The sequence below is a fragment of the Oncorhynchus tshawytscha genome, linkage group LG02 (assembly GCF_018296145.1).
Source record: "Oncorhynchus tshawytscha isolate Ot180627B linkage group LG02, Otsh_v2.0, whole genome shotgun sequence".
In the NCBI taxonomy this organism is placed as follows: Eukaryota; Metazoa; Chordata; class Actinopteri; order Salmoniformes; family Salmonidae; genus Oncorhynchus; species Oncorhynchus tshawytscha.
This window is the reverse complement of record NC_056430.1, coordinates 22,859,866-22,871,390: the sequence shown is the minus strand read 5'-3', so window position 1 is coordinate 22,871,390 and position 11,525 is coordinate 22,859,866. Positions and strand designations below refer to the sequence as shown.

Sequence of the window (11,525 nt, the reverse complement as noted above, 5' to 3'; positions counted from 1 at the left end):
GTTTCCTTCTCAAATCCCTGAGATTAGGTCCTGGTCCAGAGTAAGCACAACGTCTAGAGCTGCTGTTTCGTTGAAGTAAAAATCTTAATTCAAATCGAGGTTACTGATTGCTGGTCTGATGCAGAGACATTGTGTACAAAATAAAAGTTAAGATCAGCATAAAAAAACACAGAAAATAGCCAAATTAAATTTCCCACTCACACACCCTTATCATACCCCATCTGAATTACAAATCACTTACATTACCTGCTTAGTTTTATTTTCTGTATCCCTCCCTGGCACACACAAACATCACTGTAATAACAAATGCCTCTCTGTCTGCTTAAATCCCGTGGGACTGGCAGTGGCCAGTTAATGTTCATGTAGCTCCTTTGCCCCTTATCTGCCACACACGCCTGCTGCAGGGTTCCCATTTATCGGTGCTAGTCACATTGGCACCTCCTCTGGCAGCGCCATTGCTCCCATGCTCTGGCCATGGTAATGTAGCAGGCTGCTCAAAAAATGGCCCAGGTCAGCCTCCAGTCACTAATTGTTTGCAGAGATAACAGTTTGAAGACGCAACAGCTAGAAGCTCTGGGAGCAGACAGAGAATGGAAAGGAACTTAGTGAATCCCCAGTCATTTCAGCAACAATATCAAATCAAATTGTATTAGTCACAGTATGAAGTGTAATAGAGATTGCATCATCTGTGGATCTGTTAGGGTGGTATGCAAATTGGAGTGGGTCTAGGGTTTCTGGGATAATGGTGTTGATGTGAGCCATGACCAGCCTTTCAAATCACTTCATGGCTTCAGATGTGAGAGCTACGGGTTGGTAGTCATTTAGGAAGGTTACCTTAGTGTTCTTGGGCACAGGGACTATGGTGGTCTGCTTAAAACATGTTGATATTACAGACTTGGACAGGGAGAGGTTGAAAATGTCAGTGAAGACACTTGCCAGTTGGTCAGTGCATGCTCGCAGTACACGCCCTGGTAATCCATCTGGCCCTGCGGCCTTGTGAATGTTGACCTGTTTAAAGGTCTTACTCACATCAGCTGCGGAGAGAGTGATCATAGAGTCGTCCGGAACAGCTGGTGCTCTCAAGCATGTTTCTGTGTTATCAGTGTTATCGCCTGTGTTATCGCCTGTGCTTCCCTTTGTAGTCTGTAATAGTTTGCAAGCCCTGCCACATCCGACGAGTGTCTGAGCCGGTGTAGTACGATTCAATCTTAGCCCTGTATTGACTCTTTGCCTTTTTGATGGTTCGTCAGAGGAAATAGTAGGATTTCTTATAAGCTTCCAGGTTATAGTCCCGCTCCCTGAAAGCGGCAGCTCTAGCCTTTAGCTCAGTGCAAATGTTGCCTGTAATCCATGGCTTCTGGTTGGGGACAACGTCATTGATGCACTTATTGATGAAGCCAATGACTGATGTGGTGTACTCCTCAATGCCATCGGAAGATTCCCGGAGCATATTCCAGTCAGTGCTAGCAAAACAATCCTGTAGCTTAGCATCTGCTTCATCTGACCACTTTTTTATTGACCGAGTCACTGGTGCTTCCTGGTTTAGTTTTTGCTTGAAAGCAGGAATCAGGAGGATGGAATTATGGTCAGATTTGCCAAATGGAGGGTGAGGGAGAGCTTCCTATGTGTCTCTGTGTGTGGAGTAAAGGTGGTCTAGAATTATTTTCCCTCTGGTTGCACATTTAGCATGCTGATAGAAATTTGGTAAAACGGATTTAAGTGTCCATGCATTAAGGTCCCCGGCCGCTAGAAGTGCCTCCTCTGGATGAGCGTTTTCCTGTTTGCTTATGGCGGAATACAGCTCATTGAGTGCGGTCTTAGTGGCAGCATCGGTCTGCGGTGGTATGTAGACAGCTACAAAAATACAGATGAAAACTCTCTAGGTAGATAGTGTGGTCTACAGCTTTTCATGAGATACTCTACCTCAGGTGTACAAAACTTCGAGACTTCCATAGATATCGTGCACCAGCTGTTGTTTACAAGTATGCATCGTCCGCCTCCCCCCCCTTGTCTTACCAGACGCCAGTGTTCTATCCTGCCGATACAGCATATAACCAGTCAGTTGTATGTTGATAATGTCGTCGTTCAGCCATGACTTTGTGAAGCTTAAGATATTACAGTTTTTAATGTCCCGTTGGTAGTTCAATCTTCCTCATAGGTTGTTGATTTTATTTTCTAATGATTGCACGTTAGCTAGTAGAATGGAAGGCAGTGGGGGTTTATTGTCAGAAGACAGCCCGACCTCTGTCCTCTTTTTCTCTGTCTTCTCTTCACGCAAATGACAGGAATTTGGGCCTGTTCCCGGAAAAGCAGTATGTCCTTCACGTCGGGCTCGCCGGACTCGTTAAAGGAAACAAAAGCTTCTGCCAGTTCGAGGTGAGTAATCGCTGTTCTGATGTCCAGAAGTTATTTTCGGTCATAAGAGACGGTAGCAGCAACATTATGTACAGAATAAGTAAAGAAATAAGTTACAAACAAAGCAAAAAAACTAACAAAAAACACAGTTGGTTAGGAGCACGTAAAACGTCAGCCATCTTCTCCGGCGCCATGATACAATATCAGCTCCACACCAGCCACATCCGCCCGGCAAATTAATCATTAAAGCTCATGATTGTTTGATTGAACGTTTGATTGAATTCAAATGTCCTGTGTTGTTGTATTTGCTGTTTAAGACAGTGTGACTAACATAATTCATGATCACGCCATCACCTGAAGGCTAACCGAGTGGGTTAGCCAATAAGATCATGTCATACTATCATAACATGTCCCTCAGGGAAATGTAGTTACATTACATGAATGAACCACGCTCTCATTTAAAGAAACACATATGATGAATAATGTATTGGGAATGGGGTTGGAAATAGCATGGCCATTGCTCTACAAAGTCTGTTTGAATGAATGTCACGATACTCACTGTTATACAATATGTGATACTGGACCCTTGTGATACTGGTCTCTACATTATACCAAGTAAAATGCCAGAAAGGTTTGTTGTCCATCCATGATAATCCCATTTCAGAGAGCTGAGCTGAATAGTCACGTACATTTCACTGCCTATGACAGAATCCGTTGTTCTTCAGAAGATTACCACTCTCACTGAACATGAATACACCCCCCATTTCCAGGATTTGGCTGGAGGGTAATACAAATTGGACTTGACAATAGATGACTGAAAAGCCAAAGTAGCTGTGTTTCCTGGGTTGATTTCCCCCCCTCAGGTTGTGATTGTGTAAACGGAGTGTGATGATGGACCGGAGGAGCCACACAGTTTGCCAATGCAAGTGGACTCTCGGGATCCACTGAGCTTAGAAAATAAACAATAGGATACTTAAAATACACCTCACCCCTCTCTCTCTCTCTCTCTCTCTCTCGCTCTCTCGCTCTCTCGCCCACTTTATCATTCTCCAATGGTCCCTCTCACTAACTCCAATTTCTCCCCCCCCCTCCATGTCACCCATATCTCCGACTCTTTCACACTCCCTCCATTCTGTCTGTCCTCATTTTAGTATCAATCTCTCTCGCTCCCTCCTGCTCTCTCTCTCTATCACTTCTTCTCTCATTAGCATGTTAATCTGTAGTTAGTCCTGTCCTCAGGGCCACCAACCTCATAAGCTACCCAGAGATGAAAGGGACCAATCGCCATGGGCCATTTATCTACCAATCAAACATTCAGGCCAGATACCTGCAGACAGAGAGACACACCCCCTCCCAGGGACACCTTATTAGTCCCTGTATAACAGAATATTACATATGGAATATGACAAAGACAAAAACCCTTTCTTCTATAGTATGACAAGGCTTTTTTTATTACTATTAATTGTCTTATCATGTAGTCCTAGTGTACATTCTTCAGTAAAAGAGAGGTGACTCTCAATAACCCACCTGAATGTATAAAGGTTACTGAATGTGGCCAATGCTGCTGCCGTTCCACTCTCATCCTGCACAGGCTTGTGTTCAGGTGATGGCTTTTGGCTTAAAGGAGGGCAGAGTTCCTCTATTTCCTGCAGGGTTGTCTCTTCTCCACAGCAGTGGTAATTGTATACATGGTGTGCTGTGCAATTTCTCAGTGAAATAATGGTGACCTGAGATGGGCTGTCTCATCTATTCCTTTCAAAAGCCTGACTGGAGCTGCAGTGTCAGGCTTTGGCCACTAGGGAGCAGCTCCGCGCAAATTGTCCTCAAATATTGATTCTGTTGCAGAGCCGTGCAGGACGGATTCAGGTGCATGGCTCATCTACAGTCCATAGCCCACTAAACCTACCTCCAGAGAGCAGGGGAGAGGAGGAGAGTCAGAGAGAGAGAATGAGGGGAGGGAGGCGGGAAAGCGAGCCATCGTCTAGCTTACTTTTGCACAGTAGACATACAATATGCTTGTGTGTGTGTGTGCGTGTGTGCGTGTGTGTGTGCGTGCGTGCGTGTGTGTGTGTGTTGACTTTAAATGGACCATTGGAGTTGAGAGAGAGGGCAGAGAGAGTGTGGCATTGCGACAATAAGGGCCCTTACACATTAGAGCCTAAAAATACATGTCAGTGGTCCTGAGAGAGGGCTAGTGCTATCCAGGCCTGGGTAATGAGAGAGTGGAGCTGCCACTAGCCATGCTGTCCCCAGCTCCCTTTGGCCTAGGGCTTAGCATTGGAAATGCACTATCGCAGATAGATTTATCATATCTCTCAAAGCAGCCAGGCTGAAGGGCCTCTCCTCTCGCCCTGAGAAGAGCAGCCATCACAGGTAGAGAAAAAGAGAGAGAGAGAGAGAGAGGGGGGAGAGAGGGGGAGAGAGAGAGAGGGAGAGAGAGAGAGGGAGAGAGAGCGAGAGAGAGAGCGAGAGAGAGAGCGAGAGAGAGAGCGAGAGAGATAGGTCCAGGGCACCAAAGGTTGAGAGGGCTGTTTATGCACCATTATGCTAAACACACAGTAATGATAGAGGCCTGTGGGGGGAAAACATGTTGGATGAAAATGCAAGCAAACAGCGGGCTGTAAAATTAAACATTACCATAGATATTGTTCCAAATGTGGATGGAGAGAAGGGTTAGTTATTAAAAACATGTTGTTTCCTTGTCAAACTGAAACACGACACAAGCAGAAGCATGTTTTAATGGTTTATGGGTGCTCTATTTTACAGTTTACATAAGAGATGTCAAGGGTATCACTGACTTTCAGTTTTCAAATTGTTTCTGGACAGAACTAGAGACATGGAAGCACATGTTTCTAGTCCACAGTTAGTGACAAGCACTATAAAAGGCTCTTTAGGGTTAGTTAAATCAAATGACACATTTCATTTATTTTATGAATAACTAGAAAATGATCTGATCTAGAGAGTCTGTGACCAAATGATGTCTAGATTACTAGCTTCTTCTCAATGAATTAAAGTGTAGGTTGCTGTCAATAATAGATCACAATAAAGGGAGCAGAATGTTTAATTTGGACTGCTGGGGGGGGGGGGCAAGGACACCCCAGCTCCGCTAAAACCGTTTTCAAGGGATTGTTAAGTAAATGTTAACTATTTGGTTGTAACATGTATCATCACCTCTTGAAGAACATAGTCAGAACTACAAATGTCTGATTATTCCATGCAAAACAATTGCGCACATTTAGCTCTAGATCAACAAAATGATACAGCAATAACTGCATGCTTTTCATTGATCATGTCCTTCCAGATAGCTAACGTGAGGGTAGCCCCACGATGTCTCTCAATATTGGCCAACATTAATTGGATATTTGAGTGATATAAAAGTGAACTTTACCTGACAAGTCTGAGTGGTTTAGGTTCATTTCCCATCCTTTGCGGGTTCCACATTTGCCGATGTATTGTTATCTGATAATATTAACTTTGCAAGCTACCGGTAGAAACTTTGTGCAGTTTGTTAAACATAATGTTAAGTACACCTAATGTACCTTTTCCGGCAACCAACGTAGGCATACCTAGCGAAGTTAGCTAACATTATCCCCTCTTCAACATTGTTTTTATCACAATTGCGGCTGACAGACATGATAGGCTACATTGATTGATGAACCACATCAAATTGGCTAGCTAGCTAATAACAGATCATGTCAATATGGCTGTTAAACAAGCTTACTTTCAGGAGATAAACTAGGTGGCTAGCTATATCCAAATAGTTTTTGATTTGCTTGCCATCTATAGTGGTGATGGCAGTAACGTAAATCCGACCAACAATTTTACCAGGACGATGTCAAGCTCTTTCCAAAAGCCTAATCTCCGACGAAGCAAGCTAAAGTGATATATTGTTTGCTTAGCTAGCTAGTTATTTTCCAAATGGATAGACTACTCTGATGTTAGATCTAAATGTGGAATCATGGGAAATGTGTAGTTGTGACTATGCTCTTCAGGAGGGGATGATATTTAAACCAAATAGTTCTAACATTTATTTAACAATCCCTTGAAAACAGCACTTAGCCAAATCGAACGCTCCGCACCATATTGTGACGTTTTATTGATAACGACCTATAGAATGAACTATGTTCAAAGTTAACTATCCCTTCAATCTGAGCCACGGATTAACAAGTATTATAATAAGCAAATCTACCAGGGAGAAGGGCAGTGGCATTTCTACTTCAACATCAGAGGCAGAACTCTTACAAAATATCTTCCTCTCTTTAATTTCATGTGACATCTACAGAAAAAAAAACTAGAAATAACTAGAAAAACAAAACATTCCGAAAACGGTTTTCAACTAGTGCAAATATCTTACATGAATTTTTTATATGTTATGATCCTACTTAGCAACCCTAATTAGAACTGCAAAATTACTCTCAGAGAACATCTCCATCATAGTGACTTGACCCACAAGAGTAATTTGACAATAATGTGCAATTCACAAGTGATGAGCTCCACCCCCCTCCCAGCTCATGAATAGAAAGTAATCCTGATAGAGCAGCAACATTCCACTCTCTAGTTGGAGTCATTCAGGATCCAGTCCAACAACCCTAGAATCACACTCTAACACAGTCCTTCTGGAGCTCTGGCGGCAACACATGTCCACAAATACTTAGTCAAAACAGCCATCCATTACAACTCCTCAGACACTGGTCAAAACCACCTCTCTTTGGATCTCCCCATCTCTATTAACAGGCAAAAGTATTCCGACATGGTCTTCTCGAAAGTCTTCAGACATAGTCTTTACTGACCATAAAGTATGCCCCCTGGGTATCCATAAAGTATGCCCCCTGGGTATCCATAAAGTATGCCCCCTGGGTATCCATAAAGTATGCCCCCTGGGTATCCATAAAGTATGCTCCCTGGGTATCCATAAACTCAGTAGTCCATAGTTGTTTTGAGCTGTACGTGTGATACTTTACCCCAGTGTCTCTGTCAATCAGAGTGTGTTCTTAATGGTTCTGTAGTTTTTGTCACACCTTGGTATGATGGGATGACTAACAGTCTTCCCTTCATCGTCAGTCTAAGTGTCTCAGTTATGATTGCCATCCTTTCTTTACATATGGAGTTAACAGTTGAGAGACTTGGTGATGTCACTGCTCAGCGATTCTCTTGCTATCGTGTGACCTAGAAAAAAGAAAGCAAAGCACAGTAGATAAGAGAGTTGAACCAATGACACAGAAACATTTATCTTTGAGTGACAGAGCTTGCACCTCTACAATATAAAACCTCTGACAGCCCCTCCCACCGCTCTCATGATGTTAGAGGGAACTGACGTCTATGAACCAGTGTATCTCCACTGTTAGTGATATCCTTCATTCTACAGGACCATCAGAGCTAGACGCCCTCAGGCATCTACACCCCTGCAACGTGGGAGTGAGAGAGACAGACAGAAAAGAAAGAGAGTGCGTCACACAGAGGAACAGAGATAGATAGAGGGAAAGAAGGTCACAGCTAGACGGAGGGAGAGAAAGAGGGAGACAGTCGCTGGAAGGAAGAGCTGTTGCCGTGGCGTCGGCTTCGTTGCAGAAATCTCCTGTGACATCTGCCACCAAGTCTCTTAGTAACTGTGCTCCTCTTCCACATTGAGCAAATGCAGAATGAATTTCCACTGATGCAGCACGGTTCTTCCTCGCCCTCCCTCCCCTCTTCTTAATAGCTGATTGGTTAGACAGTCAGAGAGAGAGAGAGAGAGAAAGCGATAGAGGATGGTGATGACTTTACCTATCAGTTTTTCAGTGGTTCAAAGGCCCAGGGTCATTAATTCTAACGGCAGTCTCTTAGCGACCATTCATCCTTCCGTCTTTCCCCTCACCAATATAATTAGGACTCTTAAATTGAAAGCCTCCATGGAACCCGTAGCCATAATGCATTCTAATGAATGCGACAGATGTTCCGCTGTTATTCCGTCTCTCTGAGTAATTACTCTTACGGTGCCTGTGTGCTCCTTACAACTGTTTTTCTTTTTATATTTCACCTGCTCCATCCCACAACACACACACCCACACCACGTCCGTCAGTCAGTCCCGCAAATGAACTTTAACACATTAACAGATTAGAAAGGCTGTGAAGGATCTTCATTCAAATCAATGTATTTCATATGAATAACAATGATTACCATACTGCCTGTCAGGTTTAGCGTTGCAGTGTGAACACAGAGTATGTGCAGCTTTGTTTTCTCTCTGACATTCATTTTCCATCCCTCTAGTCACATCTTTACAGAAGATTAACAAATAATGCTCACTTGATGCTCCACAGACGATTGGTTAATTTTTTCCATAGTCTTCCTGTTTATGAAACAAACTTTTTGTGGTTATTTCTGATCAAACCATTCCGTGTTTAGACGATTAGCCTAATACACTACCGTACCTACACTTCTGCCCCAACTTTGCCATCTTTAAAAAAAAATGAAAACCAGTGTAAGCTTCCTCACCTTGATAGTTTCTTTACAAAACATTCATTAAGACAAAATGCTGTATGGGAAAAAAGGGTGTCAATTGAATGGACATCAAACTTTACCCAAGCTGGAGAATGTGAGAACTGTCAGACATTTCCTAAGTACTTTGTGGACTTCATGGGTTCCTCAAGGGCCAATTTCTGCTGTAAATACTGGTAGGATGTTCTCTTTTGTTGTTGTTTTCAGACTGCATATTGATGAGCCGCCCCCACGGAAATCTAATTAGCATAATAACAACACCCCTTCAAAATCCCTTTAAGCTAGAGATGTCTGTTTTTAGCATGGGCTGCTTCCCAATATACCGTATCCACCGGTCACCCTTCCAGTGCGGTAAAGCAGTGTTCGTCACACCATGAGACATCCCGAAAGTCTTCTCACAAAAAAAAGTCTGTAGCATCCTAATGGTTTGGCCTGCAAAGTATTATAACCCCTATTGGAAAGATAAGACTCTCACAAACATCATGGACTTCTCTCCCACAAGCGTCACGGGACTTGTCCGAAGTTGGTACAGCCGATCTGTCACCTTCTGTCTGTGGCGTCCGAAACAGTTATTTTGCTCTAGGACGGCCACTAGCCTCATAAGACTTGTCTGAAGGTAGCTGGGTATCGGTTAAAAGATGTTATGGAAGTATATATGGAGATAGTTTAGTGCCTATAATACGGGGTTAAATACATGTAAAAATATATAAATATATATATATATATATATATATATATATATATATATATATATCGTTTCCTGACCTAAATAGCTAAAGGATCCTTGGTATTACCATCTTAAAACAATTCCATATGTTAGCTTAGTAGAACTCCCCACAGCTTAGAATCTGAAGGAATAATGAAGGAATGTTATTTTGTCATTATCAAAGACTGTAAATTAATTAGTGCCTAAATAATACTCATACAGTAGAAACTGAAGCTCAAGTATTCTTCAGTTACACCTTCAGTAAGGACAAAATTGTGACAAGCCAAGGTCCGACAAGGTCTCTTATTCGCCCCGTCATCCATACTCTCTCTCACACACACACACACAGTGGAAAAGGACCCAGTCTTCTCACCTTGGTGGTTTTGACTTTGTTCCCAGTACTGCAGGACCAGCCTGTGAGGTCAGGGAGCACCTTACACTCCTCTCCCTCCATGCAGGGGTTCATCTGACACCACCACTTCTGAATCACGATGGAGGCTGGAGGACGGGACAGGAGAGAGAGAGAGCACTGAGAGACCTGATACTGAGAGGATGGAAAGTATAGGGCAGAGCAGTGTGCAGGAGAGAGAGAGAGAGCACTGAGAGACCTGATACTGAGAGGATGGAAAGTATAGGACAGAGCAGTGTGCAGGAGAGAGAGAGCACTGAGAGACCTGATACTGAGAGGATGGAAAGTATAGGGCAGAGCAGTGTGCAGGAGAGAGAGAGAGAGCACTGAGAGACCTGATACTGAGAGGATGGAAAGTATAGGACAGAGCAGTGTGCAGGAGAGAGAGAGAGAGCACTGAGGGACCTGTAACTGAGAGGATGGAAAGTATAGGGCAGAGCAGTGTGCAGGAGAGAGAGAGAGAGCACTGAGAGACCTGATACTGAGAGGATGGAAAGTATAGGGCAGAGCAGTGTGCAGGAGAGAGAGAGAGAGCACTGAGAGACCTGATACTGAGAGGATGGAAAGTATAGGACAGAGCAGTGTGCAGGAGAGAGAGAGAGAGCACTGAGGGACCTGTAACTGAGAGGATGGAAAGTATAGGGCAGAGCAGTGTGCAGGAGAGAGAGAGAGAGCACTGAGAGACCTGATACTGAGAGGATGGAAAGTATAGGACAGAGCAGTGTGCAGGAGAGAGAGAGAGAGCACTGAGAGACCTGATACTGAGAGGATGGAAAGTATAGGACAGAGCAGTGTGCAGGAGAGAGAGAGAGAGCACTGAGGGACCTGTAACTGAGAGGATGGAAAGTATAGGGCAGAGCAGTGTGCAGGAGAGAGAGAGAGAGCACTGAGAGACCTGATACTGAGAGGATGGAAAGTATAGGGCAGAGCAGTGTGCAGAGAGAGAGAGAGAGCACTGAGGGACCTGTAACTGAGAGGATGGAAAGTATAGGGCAGAGCAGTGTGCAGGAGAGAGAGAGAGAGCACTGAGAGACCTGATACTGAGAGGATGGAAAGTATAGGACAGAGCAGTGTGCAGGAGAGAGAGAGAGAGCACTGAGGGACCTGTAACTGAGAGGATGGAAAGTATAGGGCAGAGCAGTGTGCAGGAGAGAGAGAGAGAGCACTGAGAGACCTGATACTGAGAGGATGGAAAGTATAGGACAGAGCAGTGTGCAGGAGAGAGAGAGAGAGCACTGAGAGACCTGATACTGAGAGGATGGAAAGTATAGGGCAGAGCAGTGTGCAGGAGATTGAGAGAGAGCACTGAGAGACCTGATACTGAGAGGATGGAAAGTATAGGACAGAGCAGTGTGCAGGAGAGAGAGAGAGAGCACTGAGAGACCTGATACTGAGAGGATGGAAAGTATAGGACAGAGCAGTGTGCAGGAGAGAGAGAGAGAGCACTGAGGGACCTGTAACTGAGAGGATGGAAAGTATAGGGCAGAGCAGTGTGCAGGAGAGAGAGAGAGAGCACTGAGAGACCTGATACTGAGAGGATGGAAAGTATAGGGCAGAGCAGTGTGCAGAGAGAGAGAGAG

The 11,525-nt window shown here is 44.1% G+C and overlaps 1 protein-coding gene across 1 annotated transcript in view; it reads right to left on the bottom strand.

Annotated features, from left to right (window-relative positions):
- Window positions 1-5,094: 5,094 nt before the first annotated feature.
- Window positions 5,095-11,525, bottom strand: part of tafa4b (TAFA chemokine like family member 4b) — a 37,688-nt gene continuing 31,257 nt past the window's right edge. The window contains exons 4-5 of the mRNA XM_042295479.1: window positions 9,910-10,034; window positions 5,095-7,521 (exon numbers count right to left, since the gene is read on the bottom strand). Coding sequence (XP_042151413.1) covers window positions 7,510-7,521; window positions 9,910-10,034 — 137 coding nt within the window. The 3' untranslated portion in view covers window positions 5,095-7,509. The remainder of the gene's footprint in view (window positions 7,522-9,909; window positions 10,035-11,525) is intronic.